The 19,694-nt window shown below is 50.6% G+C and overlaps 1 protein-coding gene across 1 annotated transcript in view; it reads right to left on the bottom strand.

Annotated features, from left to right (window-relative positions):
• Positions 1–19,694, bottom strand: part of ITGAL (integrin subunit alpha L) — a 306,572-nt gene that overhangs the window by 55,231 nt on the left and 231,647 nt on the right. The window contains exons 30-31 of the mRNA XM_063933029.1: positions 6,150–6,227; positions 5,988–6,068 (exon numbers count right to left, since the gene is read on the bottom strand). Of these exons, the coding sequence (XP_063789099.1) occupies positions 5,988–6,068; positions 6,150–6,227 (159 nt within the window). The remainder of the gene's footprint in view (positions 1–5,987; positions 6,069–6,149; positions 6,228–19,694) is intronic.

Raw genomic sequence — 19,694 nt, 5'->3', positions numbered from 1 at the left:
TAATCAGGCCTGCAGCGCACTAACAGCATCCCCTGCGTCACTGTAATCAGGCCTGCAGCGCAATAACAGCATCCCCTGCGTCACTGTAATCAGGCCTGCAGCGCAATAACAGCATCCCCTGCGTCACTGTAATCAGGCCTGCAGCGCAATAACAGCATCCCCTGCGTCACTGTAATCAGGCCTGCAGCGCACTAACAGCATCCCCTGCGTCACTGTAATTAGCCCTGCAGCGCACTAACAGCATCCCCTGCATCACTGTAATTAGCCCTGCAGCGCACTAACAGCATCCCCTGCATCACTGTAATCAGGCCTGCAGCGCACTAACAGCATCCCCTCCATCACTGTAATCAGGCCTGCAGCGCAATAACAGCATCCCCTGCGTCACTGTAATCAGGCCTGCAGCGCAATAACAGCATCCCCTGCGTCACTGTAATCAGGCCTGCAGCGCACTAACAGCATCCCCTGCATCACTGTAATTAGCCCTGCAGCGCACTAACAGCATCCCCTGAATCACTGTAATCAGGCCTGCAGCGCAATAACAGCATCCCCTGCGTCACTGTAATCAGGCCTGCAGCGCAATAATAGCATCCCCTGCATCACTGTGATCAGGCCTGCAGCACGCTAACAGCATCCCCTGCATCACTGTAATCAGGCCTGCAGCACGCTAACAGCATCCCCTGTATCACTGTAATAAGGCATGCAGCGCACTAACAGCATCCCCTGCATCACTGTAATCAGGCCTGCAGCGCACTAACAGCATCCCCTGCATCACTGTAATCAGGCCTGCAGCGCACTAACAGCATCCCCTGCATCACTGTAATCAGGCCTGCAGTGCACTAACAGCATCCCCTGCATCACTGTAATCAGGCCTGCAGCGCACTAACAGCATCCCCTGCATCACTGTAATCAGGCCTGCAGCGCACTAACAGCATCCCCTGCATCACTGTAATCAGGCCTGCAGCGCACTAACAGCATTCCCTGCATCACTGTAATTAGGCCTGCAGTGCACTAACAGCATCCCCTGCATCACTGTAATCAGGCCTGCAGCGCACTAACAGCATCCCCTGCATCACTGTAATCAGGCCTGCAGCGCACTAACAGCATCCCCTGCATCACTGTAATCAGGCCTGCAGTGCACTAACAGCATCCCCTGCATCACTGTAATCAGGCCTGCAGTGCACTAACAGCATCCCCTGCATCACTGTAATCAGGCATGCAGCGCACTAACAGCATCCCCTGCATCACTGTAATCAGGCCTGCAGCGCACTAACAGCATCCCCTGCATCACTGTAATCAGTCCTGCAGCGCACTAACAGCATCCCCTGCATCACTGTAATCAGGCCTGCAGCGCACTAACAGCATTCCCTGCATCACTGTAATTAGGCCTGCAGCGCACTAACAGCATCCCCTGCATCACTGTAATTAGGCCTGCAGCGCGCTAACAGCATCCCCTGCATCACTGTAATCAGGCCTGCAGTGCACTAACAGCATCCCCTCCATCACTGTAATCAGGCCTGCAGCGCAATAACAGCATCCCCTGCGTCACTGTAATCAGGCCTGCAGCGCAATAACAGCATCCCCTGCGTCACTGTAATCAGGCCTGCAGCGCACTAACAGCATCCCCTGCATCACTGTAATTAGGCCTGCAGCGCACTAACAGCATCCCCTGAATCACTGTAATCAGGCCTGCAGCACGCTAACAGCATCCCCTGCGTCACTGTAATAAGGCATGCAGCGCACTAACAGCATCCCCTGCATCACTGTAATCAGGCCTGCAGCGCACTAACAGCATCCCCTGCATCACTGTAATCAGGCCTGCAGCGCACTAACAGCATCCCCTGCATCACTGTAATCAGGCCTGCAGCGCACTAACAGCATCCCCTGCATCACTGTAATCAGGCCTGCAGCGCACTAACAGCATCCCCTGCATCACTGTAATCAGGCCTGCAGCGCACTAACAGCACCCCCTGCATCACTGTAATCAGGCCTGCAGCGCACTAACAGCATCCCCTGCATCACTGTAATCAGGCCTGCAGCGCACTAACAGCATCCCCTGCATCACTGTAATTAGCCCTGCAGCGCACTAACAGCATCCCCTGAATCACTGTAATCAGGCCTGCAGCACGCTAACAGCATCCCCTGCATCACTGTAATAAGGCATGCAGCGCACTAACAGCATCCCCTGCATCACTGTAATCAGGCCTGCAGCGCACTAACAGCATCCCCTGCATCACTGTAATCAGGCCTGCAGCGCACTAACAGCATCCCCTGCATCACTGTAATCAGGCCTGCAGTGCACTAACAGCATCCCCTGCATCACTGTAATCAGGCCTGCAGCGCACTAACAGCATCCCCTGCATCACTGTAATCAGGCCTGCAGCGCACTAACAGCATCCCCTGCATCACTGTAATCAGGCCTGCAGCGCACTAACAGCATCCCCTGCATCACTGTAATCAGGCCTGCAGCGCACTAACAGCATCCCCTGCATCACTGTAATCAGGCCTGCAGTGCACTAACAGCATCCCCTGCATCACTGTAATTAGGCCTGCAGCGCACTAACAGCATCCCCTGCATCACTGTAATCAGGCCTGCAGTGCACTAACAGCATCCCCTGCATCACTGTAATTAGGCCTGCAGCACACTACCAGCTTCCCCTGCATCACACTGACATTTTTCCATGCATCACTGTAATTAGCCCTGCAGCACACTACCAGCTTCCCCTGCATCACTGTAATCAGGCATGCAGCACACTTCGAGCATCCCCTGCATCACTGTAATCAGGCCTGCAGCGCACTAACAGCATCCCCTGCATCACTGTAATTAGGCCTGCAGCGCACTAACAGCATCCCCTGCATCACTGTAATCAGGCCTGCAGCGCACTAACAGCATCCCCTGCATCACTGTAATCAGGCATTCAGCGCACTAACAGCATCCGCTGCGTCACTGTAATCAGGCCTGCAGCGCACTAACAGCATCCGCTGCGTCACTGTAATCAGGCCTGCAGCGCACTAACAGCATCCCCTGCATCACTGTAATCAGGCATTCAGCGCACTAACAGCATCCCCTGCATCACTGTAATCAGGCCTGCAGCGCACTAACAGCATCCCCTGCATCACTGTAATCAGGCCTGCAGCGCACTAACAGCATCCCCTGCATCACTGTAATCAGGCCTGCAGCGCACTAACAGCATCCCCTGCATCACTGTAATCAGGCCTGCAGCGCACTAACAGCATCCCCTGCATCACTGTAATCAGGCCTGCAGCGCACTAACAGCATCCCCTGCATCACTGTAATCAGGCCTGCAGCGCACTAACAGCATCCCCTGCATCACTGTAATCAGGCCTGCAGTGCACTAACAGCATCCCCTGCATCACTGTAATTAGGCCTGCAGCGCACTTACAGCATCCCCTGCATCACTGTAATCAGGCCTGCAGTGCACTAACAGCATCCCCTGCATCACTGTAATTAGGCCTGCAGCACACTACCAGCTTCCCCTGCATCACACTGCCATTTTTCCATGCATCACTGTAATTAGCCCTGCAGCACACTACCAGCTTCCCCTGCATCACTGTAATCAGGCATGCAGCACACTTCGAGCATCCCCTGCATCACTGTAATCAGGCCTGCAGCGCACTAACAGCATCCCCTGCATCACTGTAATCAGGCCTGCAGCGCACTAACAGCATCCCCTGCATCACTGTAATCAGGCATTCAGCGCACTAACAGCATCCGCTGCGTCACTGTAATCAGGCCTGCAGCGCACTAACAGCATCCGCTGCGTCACTGTAATCAGGCCTGCAGCGCACTAACAGCATCCCCTGCATCACTGTAATCAGGCATTCAGCGCACTAACAGCATCCCCTGCATCACTGTAATCAGGCCTGCAGCGCACTAACAGCATCCCCTGCATCACTGTAATCAGGCCTGCAGCGCACTAACAGCATCCCCTGCATCACTGTAATCAGGCCTGCAGCGCACTAACAGCATCCCCTGCATCACTGTAATCAGGCCTGCAGTGCACTAACAGCATCCCCTGCATCACTGTAATTAGGCCTGCAGCGCACTAACAGCATCCCCTGCATCACTGTAATCAGGCCTGCAGTGCACTAACAGCATCCCCTGCATTACTGTAATTAGGCCTGCAGCACACTACCAGCTTCCCCTGCATCACACTGCCATTTTTCCATGCATCACTGTAATTAGCCCTGCAGCACACTACCAGCTTCCCCTGCATCACTGTAATCAGGCATGCAGCACACTTCGAGCATCCCCTGCATCACTGTAATCAGGCCTGCAGCGCACTAACAGCATCCCCTGCATCACTGTAATTAGGCCTGCAGCGCACTAACAGCATCCCCTGCATCACTGTAATCAGGCCTGCAGCGCACTAACAGCATCCCCTGCATCACTGTAATCAGGCATTCAGCGCACTAACAGCATCCGCTGCGTCACTGTAATCAGGCCTGCAGCGCACTAACAGCATCCGCTGCGTCACTGTAATCAGGCATGCAGCGCACTAACAGCATCCCCTGCATCACTGTAATCAGGCATTCAGCGCACTAACAGCATCCCCTGCATCACTGTAATCAGGCATGCAGCGCACTAACAGCAGCCCCTGCATCACTGTAATCAGGCCTGCAGCGCACTAACAGCATCCGCTGCGTCACTGTAATCAGGCATGCAGCGCACTAACAGCATCCCCTGCGTCACTGTGACACCATCAGCTGCCTGTGATTGTGCACTTATCAGCCTGACCATCGGAATGTTTGCTGTTGCCATCGGTAGTTCCACAGTCTGCGCGACTGACGCATATGCAAATTCTGCAATCTGTTTTGTATGTATTGTGAATGTAACGCCCACTACACGCCGCGGGGCACAGGAATTGCGGACCCATCCCAATGACACGCCTCCACCACTTTTTTTATTGTTGCTGGATGCAATCGCTTCTGTGTTTGCAGATACCTACAATCATGAAAACCAGACGCGGAGCGTGCGCACTGTGTTGTGTATAGTTGTGTATGCCTGTGCAGTGTGACGATAATTCGCATTTGCTGCAGAATGAGGCCCATGTTTGGCACATCCTGCGCACAGTGCAGAGCAGTCAGTAGGGGTTTTGGTGCACTGGAGGGGATCACGTGACATGATATTACACTTGGGACCATTATTAGTCTCCGTATCTGCTATGGTGGTCAGTATTTCACTCCTTTCAGCCCTGAGATGGATCTAGCATCTAGAGTGTGAGCTCGGGGCAGTGGCTGCTGGAACGTGCAGTGTAAGATTGTCATCGGCTTTAGGCTGCACCAGTGTGCAAAATGATCGTGCGTGCCACAAGCATCGCAGCGTTTATTGAAAGCTGGACATTAGTGGCGTTCATGGGAATGGCGACTGCCGCAATTCACACAGCGTGTATGTTGCTGCGCATACTGCCAGAGGACACATACATCAGATTGTCTTTTCTCTCAACTGCACTTTTATAGGACTGGTCGTGCAGCCTAATCTGGCAGCATATGACTGGATACTCTCAGCATAGCATAGCAGTATTATAAGCATGTCTGTCCATTATAACATTTCCCACTGGTTATTAGTGTGCCTGGCTCCTCCTGCTCGGAACAGACAAATGTGTCAGCCCTGGCTAGGCTGAGCAAGGGATATGCCTGCACCCTGTCTGGGAGTCCTGCACAGCAGAATACACGCCATTTCTTCTTGACCTTGAGCCATCACAGCCAGAATTCTCATACCATGTACAGTAGTCGGTGTGCAAATCCCCAGGACTCTGAGGGCCGCAGAAGTGTGACTTTACTACCTGCAAGTCATACTGAGCAATGGCTGCAGCACTTCCTGTATAACAAGCACTTCCTGTATAACAAGCACTTCCTGTGTAACAAGCACTTCCTGCACGACAAGTAGACAACAGCGATGCATTCCGCATACAGCATACATCTATATATACACACAATATGGTGTGTACGGTGATTGTGCACATTACCTTCCAGGCGTGAGTTGGTGTCAGCGTTCCATTGATACTAATGTCCATTGAGCTCATACTATCCATAGTACACTGCAACGTCTGTGTATGGAAATAACAATGTGTCACCACAGGCGTCACCCACTATATAACATCACACCCTCCCAACCAATCATATCATACCTTGTTTGTCTGCACACCTTCACTGTATAGCTGGGGGCCAATAGGAATCTCCAGAACAGTGCAGCTGACTCCTGGTCCCTGAGAAGACAGACAGGTTACATGTTTGCAGAGCTGAATGTCTGACTGTTTGCAGAGCATTCTGTGCGTGTTTCAGCACCGCGCATGATCAGGAGCCCAGCGATGCATTCCCACATTATTTACTGCTGTCCTGTTTATTGCTAAAGGATAACGGGCCCCATCCAGGCTGGTTCTGCCTCTTCCTGTCCCATACAGAGAGACGGAATGTCATGTAAAAACGATGGAAGAGAAGGACAAAGAGGAACCTGTATAGAGCACAGATTACAAGGCCCATTTATCAAACAATAATTGTGGCTATTTGCCCGAAAACATCCATTTTGGGGGGTAGTCGCTAATACTGGATTTAGTGCAACATATTTTTATTGATTTTTACAGACCAACGAAGAACAAACATTGGGACTAATTCAGACCTGATGGCAGCCTGAAGCCCTTTTGGTTGTGCGCATGCACGAGCAGCGTAGTGGCCAACCAGTTCTTGAAAGTGAAACCAATGGTATCGGAGGAACAGGGGAGGCTATAGGGCAGGGCTGGCCAAACCGGTCCTGGAGATCTACCAACAGTTCATGTTTTCCAGGCCTCCTGGATATCTGTAGAATTGTCAGTTAGGAATGAATGCAGCACATCTTAATTAGTAATGACTACACCTGTGCACCAGCTAGGTGGTATGGAAAATGTGAACTGTTGGTACAGATGTGTCCACTATTACCTTTCTGAAAAAAGTATCATGGCCTGCCGTTCATGGCACGAGATAAGCTTTCCTCTCAAGATATACACAGCGAGCCATGTGTATCTCGTCTGAAATATAGTGCAGTACCACTTTTCAGACAGCAGGTGGCATTTTCAGAAACTGCGTAAGCAGAAAGTCTGATAGAGAGATTCTAGAGCATGGGTCTTCAACCTGCGACCCTCCAGCTGCTGTGGAACTACACATCCCAGCATGCCCTGCCTCAGTTTTAGCATACCTTAATAGCAAAATTGTGGCAGGGCATGCTGGGATGTGTAGTTTCACAGCAGCTGGAGGGCCACAGGTTGAAGACCCATGTTCTAGAGGGAGTAGTTCTGACCTGATTCTAGCAGCATTTTATTTGCAAATGGGCAAAACCATGGGGGTCAATCCGAAATGATCGCATGCTAGGTTTTTTCGCAGTGGTGCGATCAGGTCGATACTGCACATGCGTATGCACCACAATGCGCATGCGCGTCGTACGGGTACAAAGCGGATCGTTGCTGAGCGATGGATTTAACGAAGAATCGATTCGCACAGCAGATCGCAAGGAGATTGACAGGAAGAGGGCATTTGTGGGTGGCAACTGAACGTTTTCTGGGAGTGTTTGGAAAAACGCAGGCGTGTCCAAGCATTTGCAGGGCAGGTGTCTGACGTCAATTCCGGACACGAACAGGCCAAAGTGATTGCCCCGAATTTACATCAGACACCCACCCTGCAAATGCATGCACACACCTGCGTTTTTCCAAACACTCCCAGAAAATGGTCAGTTGACATCCACAAATGTTTTCTTCCAGTTAATCTCCTTGCGATTGTCTGTGCGAATGGATTCTTCGTTAAATCCATTGCTCAGCAACGATCCACTTTGTACCCGTGCGATGCGCATGCGTATTGCGGTGCACACGCATGCGCAGTAATGACCTGATCGCAGCGCAGCGAAAAAACCTAGCTTGCGATCAGGTCTGCATGACCCCCATGGTTTTGGCCATCTGCTAACAAAATTGCAGCTATGGGGGGTCATTCCGAGTTGATCGTAGTCCTCCAAAATTTTGCAGGGCTACGATCAGGAACAGAGACATGCGGGGGGATGCCCAGCACAGGGCTAGTCCGCCCCGCAGGTCAGTTCCGCCCCCCCCCCCCCCCCCCCCCGCAGAAGTGCAAAAGCATTGCACAGCGGCGATGTTTTTGTACTTCAGGAGTAGCTCCCGGCCAGCGCAGCTTTAGCGTGCTGGCCGGGAGCTACCCATCGCTACACGGCCCACAGCGGCTGGTCAGCAGCAGCGATCGGGTCAGAATGACCCCCATGAGCCATATGTGCAGGGCAATTTATCCATCATGCACACGGGAATATCAGCTGTAGCAGCTAATTGTGAAGTATTAATATTTTTCCAATACATCTCTCATACTAACTTCCAACATGTACCTGGCTCAATGTTGCCTATATGTTTGAAAAAATCTTTTCTCTTATGATTGATAATGTGCTGATGGAGAGTTCATACAAACTCCACACAGAGATTCGATATGGAAATTATGATACTAACTAAAAGGCACTATTGATACTTGTCATTTTTAGCAATTGTTTGGTGGTTAATGTGTGAGTAGAGAGAATTTTTGGTATTTCAATACCGCATATATTTCACTGGGATCCGGTCTGAAGATCGACAGTGTCTGCCATACAAGTGGGTGCTGCATCTGTCTGCCACAAATCGGTCCAGTGCTGAGGCTGTGTTGCCATAATAAGTCACTGGGTGCTCTGTCTGCCATACAAATGGGTGCTGTGCCTGTCTGCCACAAATCAGTCCAGTGCTTGGGCTGTGCTGCCATAATAAGTAACCGGGTGCTCTGTCTGCCATACAAGTGAGTGCTGCACCTGTCTGCCACAAATCAGTCCAGTGCTTGGGCTGTGCTCCATAATAAGTGACTGGGTGCTCTGTCTGCCATACAAGCGGGTGAAGAAACATGAGACCCAGGGCCTGATTAGCCATAAGGCTGCAGCCTGGATGGCTGAGTCCTGGGGGGGGCGCAGCACCTGCACAATAGATGCTTAGGCTCTACCTACTACTGGAAGCTGCAGATTCCATGCAGACAGCATGGAAGACAGCCCTTCTAGGAGACAGATGCCAGGGGTATTACTAGACCATTACCCAGCGCTACCCAGAATGAGCATGTAACCCCCTGGTACTAAGCGGGTGTGGTATTGAAAGTCGACAGTAACTAGGTCGACAATGTCTAGGTCGACCACTATTGGTCGACAGTAACTAGGTTGACAGGGTGTCTAGGTCGACAGGGTCTTTAGGTCGACATGTTCTAGGTCAAAAGGTCGATATGAGTTTTTAATGTTATTTTGGTGTCGTTTTCTTCGTAGAGTGACCGGGAACCCCAATTAGTGCACCGCGTCCCCTCGCATGGCTCGATTCGCTCGCCATGCTTCGGGCATGGTGCCTTCGCTTCGCTCGGCACAGATTACCGTTCCAATCGTAGTCCACGTGGATCATTAAGTATGAAAAGGTTCAAAAAAAGAAAAAAATTGTGAAAAACTCATGTCGACCTTTTGACCTGTCGACCTAGAACCTGTCGACCTAGACAACCTGTCGACCTAGTTACTGTCGACCAATAGTGGTCGACCTAGACATTGTCGACCTAGTTACTGTCGACTTTCAGTCCGGATCCCTGTAACCCCTATGGCAAAAAGCATATGTAACCCCTGGCAACGAGCATGTAACCCCTGGCAACGAGCATGTGACCGGGTCCGACTTCCGGTCAGCAGAATCACGGATGCCGGTGGCTTCTCCTGCCACCTCTAGCCTCCAACAGCACCGTGGGCAGCAACATGGACATCAGGGGCAGTACGGATGGTGTAATGGTTAGCATTACTGCCTCACAGCACTGAGGTCATGGGTTCAATTCCCACCATGGCCCTAACTGTGGGGAGTTTGTATATTCTCCCCGTACTTGCGTGGGCTTCCTCCGGGTACTCCGGTTTCCTCCCACAATCCAAAAATATACTGGTAGGTTAATTGGCTCCCAACAAAATTAACCCTAGCATGAATGTGTGTGCGTGTACATGTGATAGGGAATATAGATTGTAAGCTCCACTGGGGCAGGGACTGATGTGAATGACCGAATATTCTCTGTAAAGCGCTGCGGAATATGTGTGCGCTATATAAATAACTGGTAATAAATAAATAATAAATAAATCCATATGTGCAGGGCAATTTATCCATCAGGCACACGGGAATATCAGCAGCGGCAGCTAATTGTGAAGTAATAATATATCTCCAATACATGTGGGAGTGCCAGTAGTGTCCTCGGTGCAGAGGTGCAGGTGGTGTAATCAGTGCAGGAGGGCTGGCACTATCCCCAGTGCAGGAGTGTCGGTAGTGCGGGAGATGTCCTCCTTGCACTTGGTTGGTGGTACCGAGGACACTTCTGGCACTCCCGCACTGCCAGCACCCCATAACTACTGCAAGGAGGACACCTCCCACACTGCCGGCACCCCTGAACTCCTGCACCGAGGACACTTCTGGAACTCCCATACTGCCGATACCCCTGAACTCCTGCACTAAGGACACCTCCAGTACTCCCGCACTGCCGACATTGCCGGCACCCCTGCACTGAGGACACTGCCCGCACTGCGAGCACCCCTAAACTCCTGCACTGAGGACACCTCCCACTGCTGGCATCCCTGCCCCGAGGACACGTCTGGCACTCCAACACTGCCGACACCTCTGAACTCCTGCACTAAGGACACCTCCAGTACTCCCACACTGCCGGGACCCCTGAACTCCTGCACTAAGGACACCTCCCGTACTCCCGCACTGTCAACACTGCCGGCACCCCTGCACTGAGGACACCGCCAACACTGCCGGCACCCCATGCACTGAGGACACCGCCTGCACTGCCAGCACCCCAGAACTCCTGCAATGAGGACACCTCCCACACTGTCAACACTGCTGGCCCCACTGCACCAAGGACACTTCTGGCACTCCCACACTGCCGACACCCCTGAACTCCTGCACTAAGGACACCTCCAGTACTCCTGCACTGCCGACACTGCCAGCACCCCTGCACTGAGGACACCACCGGCACTGCCAACACCCCATAACTACTGCAAGGAGGACACCTCCTGCACTGCAGACACTGCCAGCACCCCTGAACTCCTGCACTGAGGACACCTCCCTCACTGTCAACACTGATGGCACCCCTGCACCGAGGACACTTCTGGCACTCCCACACTGCCGACACCCCTGAACTCCTGCTCTAGAGACACCTACAGTACTCCCGCACCTCCAACACTGCCGGCACCCCTGCACTGAGGACACCGCCGGCACTGCCCACACTGCCAGCACCCCATAACTCCTGCAAGAAGGACACCTCCTGCACCGCCGACACTGCCGGCACCCCTGCACTGGGGATACTGCCAGCACTCCTGCACTGAGGACACCTCAGCAGGAGGAGTCCTGCTATGGAAAACCATTCACTCCCACTGACATCGCTGGGCAGGGGGAAAATGTCTCAGTGTGTGTGCGCTGAGTGATTTTCTGCCCAGCAATATCGGTGATCATACAGGCTCAGCAAGATCACTCAGCACACAGAGCTGCACCAGCGATGTGTGCTGAGCGATCTGTCACTGCCCGTGTTCGCAATAGAGAAAACATGGGCGATGACTAGATCTTTCAAGCAAGTGGGGATGCGCATTACTATCGCTATAATCCATACACACATAGCGATTTGTGCTGAATATCTAAGTGACTAAGTCAAATCACTTAGAAAAGCAGCCCAAATCGCTATGTGTGTGTGATCGTATGCAGGTCGTTCTGATGTACAGTATGGCCAGCTTTAGAGTCCAATTACTAATTGTGTAGGTGTGAAAATCTCAGTGTGAGAGGCCTTTGAAGTACATTCCTTGGGGGATAGAGATACAGCACAGTAACATGTATTCTGGGTGGGGGAAGGGCTGCTGTCCTGGAATTTGAAATGAACAGTGAACTTTTAGCAATTCAGAGCCTCAGTTTATTAATGCAAAAATTGAAGTTATTTGTTACTCAGAACACAGAGGTGAATGAAGTCTAAAGTGACATTAAAGAATAAGTTAATTAAAACCTAATAGTGCTACAAAGTAATGGAACATATTATAAGACTTTGCAATGATAAAATAATTCCAAATAAAGAGTATAAATATACTGTAATGATGAAAATGAATGCAATCACTTGGATGCTTTGTACAATCCATAGACAATAACAGTATACAGTGTTGCAGAGGTGACTACTTTTTTTTTTTAAAACAATTTTAAAGATTGCATAACAAATGTAATACTAGGGTGAAGTACATGTTGCAGATAAAATATAACAAATTAATTTAAGCAGGTAGTCTAATTTTGATATTTTTAGCATTTTCAGAAATGATGAGTACGATAGGTAAAGGGCCCTTTATGCAAATTCTATGCATTATTCGTTTGCGTACTGTCTTTTTTGATGTGTCGACCAATATTGGTCGACCTAATGACTGTTATCCCCAGTGCAGGTGTGCCAGCAGTGTCGGCAGTGCGGGAGGTATCCTCTTTGCAGGAGTTCAGGGGTGACCTTATTGTCGACAATATGACCCATTCCAATTACATGCAGCTGGCTTGTCCATTTCTTTCTATAATCACTGGCAGCACAGAAAATAAATGGTCTACATAATTATTACAGGTCAGGGGGTCGGCAGTGTGGGAGTGCCAGAAGTGTCCTTGGTGCAGGGGTGCCAGCAGTGTTGACAGTGTGGGAGGTGTCTTCAGTGCAGGAGTGCTAGCAATAGGTGTGTCAGCAGGGCGGGGGTGTCAGCAGTGCGAAAGGTGTCCTCATTGCAGGAGTGCCAGCAGTGCGGGCGGTGTCCTCATTGCAGTAGTTCAGGGGTGCTGGCAGTGTGGTAGTGCCGGAAGTGTTCACTGTGCTGGCAGTGTCGGCAGTGCGGGAGGTGTCCTCATTGCAGGAGTTCAGGGGTGCCGGCAGTGTGGGGGTGCCGGAAGTGTCCTCGGTGCAGAAGTGCCGGCAGTGCGGGAGGTGTCCTCAGTCCATGAGTGCTAGCAATAGGTGTGCCGGCAGGGCAGGGGTGTCGGCAGTGCAAAATGTGTCCTCATTGCAGGAGTGCCGGCAGTGCGGTGTCCTCATTGCAGTAGTTCAGGGGTGCTGGCAGTGTGGTAGTGCCGGAAGTGTTCTCTGTGCAGGTGTGCTGGCAGCGTCGGCAATGCGGGAGGTGTCCTCATTGCAGGAGTTCAGGGGTGCCGGCAGTGTGGGGGTGCCGGAAGTGTCCTCGGTGCAGAAGTGCCAGCAGTGCGGGAGGTGTCCTCAGTCCATGAGTGCTAGCAATAGGTGTGCCGGCAGGCCGGGGGTGTCGGTAGTGCGGGAGGTGTCCTCATTGCAGGAGTGCTTGCAGTGCGGGCGGTGTCCTCATTGTAGGAGTTCAGGGGTGCCGGCAGTGTGGGAGTGCCGGAAGTGTCCTCGGTGCAGGGGTGCCGGCAGTGTCGGCAGTGCAGGAGGTGTCCTTAGTGCAGGAATTCTGGCAGTATCCCCAGTGCAGGAGTGTCAGCAGTGCAGGCAGTGCCGGTGGTGTCCTCAGTGCAGGGGTGCCGGCAGTATCGGCAGTGCGGGAGTACTGGAGGTGTCCTTAGTGCAAGAGTTCAGGGGTGTCGGCAGTTTGGGAGTGCCAGAAGTGTCTTCGGTGCAGGGGTTCCAGCAGTGTGGGAGGTGTCCTCAGTGCATGAGTTCAGGGGTGCTGGCAGTGTCGGCAGTGTGGGAGTGCCGGAAGTGTCCTCGGTGCAGGGGTGCCAGCAGTGCGGGAGGTGTCCTCAGTCTAGGAGTGCTGGCAGTATCCCCAGTGCAGGTGTGCCAGCAGTGTCGGCAGTGCGGGAGGTATCCTCTTTGCAGGAGTTCAGGGGTGACCTTATTGTCGACAATATGACCCATTCCAATTACATGCAGCTGGCTTGTCCATTTCTTTCTATAATCACTGGCAGCACAGAAAATAAATGGTCTACATAATTATTACAGGTCAGGGGGTCGGCAGTGTGGGAGTGCCAGAAGTGTCCTTGGTGCAGGGGTGCCAGCAGTGTTGACAGTGTGGGAGGTGTCTTCAGTGCAGGAGTGCTAGCAATAGGTGTGTCAGCAGGGCGGGGGTGTCAGCAGTGCGAAAGGTGTCCTCATTGCAGGAGTGCCAGCAGTGCGGGCGGTGTCCTCATTGCAGTAGTTCAGGGGTGCTGGCAGTGTGGTAGTGCCGGAAGTGTTCTCTGTGCAGGTGTGCTGGCAGTGTCGGCAGTGCGGGAGGTGTCCTCATTGCAGGAGTTCAGGGGTGCCGGCAGTGTGGGGGTGCCGGAAGTGTCCTCGGTGCAGAAGTGCCGGCAGTGCGGGAGGTGTCCTCAGTCCATGAGTGCTAGCAATAGGTGTGCAGGCAGGGCAGGGGTGTCGGCAGTGCAAAAGGTGTCCTCATTGCAGGAGTGCCGGCAGTGCGGGCGGGGTCCTCATTGCAGGAGTTCATGGGTTCCGGCAGTGCGGGAGTGCTGGTAGTGTTCTCAGTGCAGGGGTGCCGGCAGTGTCGGCAGTGCAGGAGGTGTCCTCAGTGCAGGAATGATGGCAGTATACCCTGTGCAGGAGTGTCAGCAGTGCGAGAAGTGCCGGTGGTGTCCTCAGTGCAGGGGTGCCGGCAGTGTCGGCAGTGCGGGAGTACTGGAGGTGTCCTTAGTGCAGGAGTTCAGGGGTGTCGGCAGTGTGGAAGTGCCAGAAGTGTCCTCGGTGCGAGAGGTGTCTTCAGTGCAGGAGTGCTGGCAGTATCCCCAGCGCAGGGGTGCCTGCAGTGTCAGCAGTCAGGGGTGTCGGCAGTGTGGGAGTGCCGGAAGTGTCCTAGGTGCAAAAGTGCCGGCAGTGTTGGCAGTGCAGGAGGTGTCCTCAGCGCAGGAGTGCTGCAGGCATCCCCAGTGCAGGGGTGCCGGCAGTGTGGGCAGTGCCGGCGGTATCCTCAGCGCAGGGGTGACAGTGACTTACTTACCTGCTGCATCGATTTCAGCCTGTTTGGTCCTGGCTCTGACGTCAAACACCCGTTCTGGACATGCCTGCGTTTCTCTCACCACGCCTGCGTTTTTCTTACCACTCCCCGAAAATGGCTGCAAACGGTGAGTTGATGCCAAGGAACCCCCTCCGCCTGTCAATCTTCGTGCGATCGTTGCAGCGATCGCTTTTTTCGGTACCAGCGTCGTTTCCCGGCGACAGCCATGCGTGCGCATAGCGGCCGTCGCGCATGTGCAGTAGGGACCCGATTGCAGCTGTGCGAACGACGACACGCTGCGATTGGGTCGTAATGACCCCCTAAGTCCAGAACTACTTAGAAACTGCACAACATTTTTTACCATAACAGGCCTGCACAAGTGATCAAAGCCTTGCTATGGAAAAAAAAACAACCCCCATAGGCGGAGGTTGGTTGGTTGCACGGGCTGCAAAATGCAGCTTCGTCTGATCAACTCGTAATGAGGCCCTTTATTTGGAAATATTTTATCATTGCAAAATCTTATAATATGTTCTTTTACTCTATAGCACTAAGGTTTTTATTAACTTATTATTTAATTTCACTTTAGACTTCATTCACCTCTGTGCTTTGAGCAACATATTGTATAGTAAGCAGGGACGTGCCCACCGCACGTCACTGATAGTAACATCCCCCAGCCAGGATAAAATCTGTACCCCCCAAGGAGTCTACTTCAAAGGCCTCTCACACTGAGATTTTCACACCTACACAATTAGCAATTAGACTTTAAAGCTGGCCCTACTGATTACAGTGTCTATTTAACAGCAATGTTAGTGCAAAGCTATGTTACGTGATGCACTGGCCACCCAGTGGTGAAACTATCAATTGTCACGAATTGTCACGGCACAATATGACGGCACAAAAACACAAGGAATATATGTCATGCCAAATTTACTACCATGGCACTCTTTTCAGAAAGGTAATAGTGGACACATCTGTAGATCTTGAGGACTGGTTTGGCCAGCTCTGCTATAGCATGAGCAAGGTCTCAGTCTTGGTGGGTGATTGCCATCAAACAAGACTTCAAAAAAGTGTACAGAGGGGAGAGAGGGACAATGTGACCTGCAAGAGGCGGAATCCTTAAAGTCGAGCCATCTGAACCAAGTGTCTTTAAATATCTCCTAGTCATCAGACAAAGAAAGAAACAGGTCTTCCATGTAGACGTCAATCTTAGTCTGAGATGGTTGGAGGAGAGGACGAGCTCCAACGCAGCGGAATAAGGGGTCTATTCATGAAGCAGTGATAAGAGAGGAGAAGTGAGCCATTGAAGTAGCTGCTCATGGCAACTAATCAGCTGCTCTGTATAATTTTATAGTATGCAAATTATAAATATTACTTTGTCAAAGTCAGAAAAATATCCCCATACACACTGCCATATTTGCACCGCACACTGGTCCGCGCTGCGCATGCGTACGCTCTCCCGTGAAGGCGCATACCCGCAATAGCGTGCACCCGCGGGCGCACGGTATGCGTATTTACGGTAGAGTTTATGTAGTCGTAGCGTGCGACTCATTCGTTACATATTTTCACAATTAATGTAGTTTGTAGATCATGGTCCCTTTGATAGATTCTGAAAGTTTGGTTAATATAGAATGTCCCTGAGCTGAGGAATCCCTCTTTGTATCGTGGGAAGGGTCTAACAGGAGTCATGCAGTAGTGTTTGGTACCCATCGGAAGAGTATTTAAATAGCAATATTCCGGTGTTGGTTTGGAGCGTATTAATCGCTCGTGCGAATAGTTACGGACATAAGAAGTTTATGTCCATTTCTATTATTTACTCATACTCAGGTATGCGGCGGGAAACCTAGTTTCCCACCCACCTGAGCTGTTTGAAATCGTCACAGCCCACCTGTATGAATCAACCTATGACCTTTTGTTATGATGCAGGGCCGAATTCCGACGTCCAATGGACAATGGGATTGTAGGGACTATGAGATTGCATTGTGTGTGGGGCATAAATAGGCAGGCCGACCATATCCAACTTCACTCTCTCATCAACGGTTGTCTTGCTGATAATCGGGAGCTGGATATCGAGGCGCATGCGATCATACCCTTTGTGCGTAAGTTTCTCTCCGTAATCATTGTCTTACTGTGAGCCAATTTCTCTCATCTCTCTCCATTTCTCTCTCTCTATTCTCTTTTCTCTCATATCTCCCCTAGACTAGTATTGTATTGTATTAGATAGTATTGTATTTTGGTTAGGAAGTCTCTGTTATATTGTAGTGTATCATTTGTACTGTTATTCTCTTTTACAAGTATATTAGATATAATACAGTTGATAGGCTTTGGACCCTAAACCAGTATCTGTGTATTTTCTATAGTTTTAAGTGTTCACTTGAGCGTCGGTGACGCTCAAGCAGCTTTGTAGTTAGTTAGGTTACACAAGGTTGCACATACACCCTGTATTCACATTAAGGTGTTCTGTGTATTTCATTGATAAAAGGTTTAGACATAAAGGTATAGCGTTGTGAGCGTCTGCGCCGCTGGTGATCTCCTCGTGGTCTCGAGCGTACGCTACGCCATAGCGAATCATTACTCTAGACATAACCAATAACGTGCTGTCCTGTGATCACTGGGCCGTGAGCGTACGTGGCGCTTGAGCGTCTCGCCTACGGCTGAGCGATCGTTACGCAACTAGCGTACCCTTACGGTACTTCTTAAGTAAACAGCGTACAGTGTTCTTAGACTTCATTAAGGGTTATTTATACGACAAAGGAATTTAGCATTGTCAATTGGGGACTCGTCCTGTCCTTCTCACATCTACACTAGGTAGATAAGCAGACATTATCCCCCAGCAAAGGGTGGGAGGTTGTCTCGCAGTGCTGACGGGATAAGCGTCTGCTTCGCTTAGATAAAGAGTGCTGAAGGAATCCGGGAACCGGAAGTAAGAACAAAACGCTTGTGTCTTTTAAAACTGTTTATTTCTCTTCTGTCTTGCGTATACACGCACGCATACATATATATCTGCATTTCTTTTTCAATTTCGTATATCACTATTCCTGTTTGCCAATTTTTATAGTTGATAGAAAGTGCTAAAAGAGATTTGCTGTTATTTCATAGTAGAGGTAATAGTTAAAGTATAGACCAACACACGGCTTGTCTGGGAGATAAGGCAGTCAGTGTGGTGTGCGGTAGATGATCAGGGATCATCTACATTGATAAAGGTAGAAATTGTGTTACGGTGGATCTTTGCTTTGCGTACACGTGTCTCTAACAAAGACTAGCGTACGCAATCCAGAGGCAGACGCACGCAGCGTACATTACGCAACGTAGCGTCCGGTTACGCCCACGTAGCTCGTCACGAAAAGTTGGATTTTAGCGCAAAGCGATAATTAACGCAAAGGCGATAAATAACGCACAGCGGTAGATAACGCGACGCGGTAAATAACGCAAATCTATTTTTGGAAAAATCTGAAATTTAGTTTAACAGATCCTGCTCCTAATTGGTAACACAGCTGGGCTGAAGAAAATTTCTGCGCAGAAATAGATATAGAAACAAAGTGTACATGTGTTGAGTGAGTGTGTTTTTATCACATAAGTTTATATAACTTAGAGGTTGAACCAAAAGGAAAGTCGGGTACTCGTCAAGGAACATACGTGTAAGTGACATATACGGTGGCTAGGGAGGCATCCCTGGTTAAATAATATTTGAGCATTAGAGTATAGCGGACCATAAGGTAACAGACCAGGAGGTCATAAGGTAACAGGTAAAACAGACAAAGAGGTCCGCTATAAAGGTACAAGAGGCACAACGCCAGGGGTGTTGGTGCAGAACCCATATAGGCCATACAAGCTCATGCTGAAGGAATTCGCAGCCGAAATTTTCGATTCCATTGATCTTTCAGTACATGACAAGTAGTGCTTATGTACTGAACGATTGTACCGCACGTAATTGTGTGCAGTAGTTAGTAATCTGACCTAATACCATTAGAGTAAAGTGGTCACAAACGCTATTTGTACATTCTGACTAGAGATGAGCGGGTTCGGTTTCTCTGAAACCGAACCCGCACGAACTTCATGTTTTTTTTACGGGTCCGAGCAGACTCGGATCCTCCCGCCTTGCTCGGTTAACCCGAGCGCGCCCGAACGTCATCATGACGCTGTCGGATTCTCGCGAGACTCGGATTCTATATAAGGAGCCGCGCGTCGCCGCCATTTTCACACGTGCATTGAGATTGATAGGGAGAGGACGTGGCTGGCGTCCTCTCCATTAGAAATTAGATTAGAAGAGAGAGAGAGATTGTGCAGAGTCAGACAGAGTTTACCACAGTGACCAGTGCAGTTGTTGTTAGTTAACTTTTATTTATTTTAATATAATATATCCGTTCTCTGCTATATCCGTTCTCTGCCTGAAAAAAAACGATACACAGCAGCAGCCAGTCACACAGTGTGACTCAGTCTGTGTGCACTCAGCTCAGCCCAGTGTGCTGCACATCAATGTATAAAAGGCAAAGCTTATAATAATTGTGGGGGAGACTGGGGAGCACTGCAGGTTGTTATAGCAGGAGCCCCCAGGAGTACATAATATTATATTAATTTAAAATTAAACAGTGCACACTTTTGCTGCAGGAGTGCCACTGCCAGTGTGACTAGTGGTGACCAGTGCCTGACCACCAGTATAGTAGTATATTGTTGTATGTATTGTATACTATCTCTTTATCAACCAGTCTATATTAGCAGCAGACACAGT

Source organism: Pseudophryne corroboree, chromosome 7 (genome assembly GCF_028390025.1).
Source record: "Pseudophryne corroboree isolate aPseCor3 chromosome 7, aPseCor3.hap2, whole genome shotgun sequence".
In the NCBI taxonomy this organism is placed as follows: Eukaryota; Metazoa; Chordata; class Amphibia; order Anura; family Myobatrachidae; genus Pseudophryne; species Pseudophryne corroboree.
The sequence above is the reverse complement of the archived record's forward strand: the minus strand, read 5'-3'. Positions and strand labels throughout refer to the sequence as shown.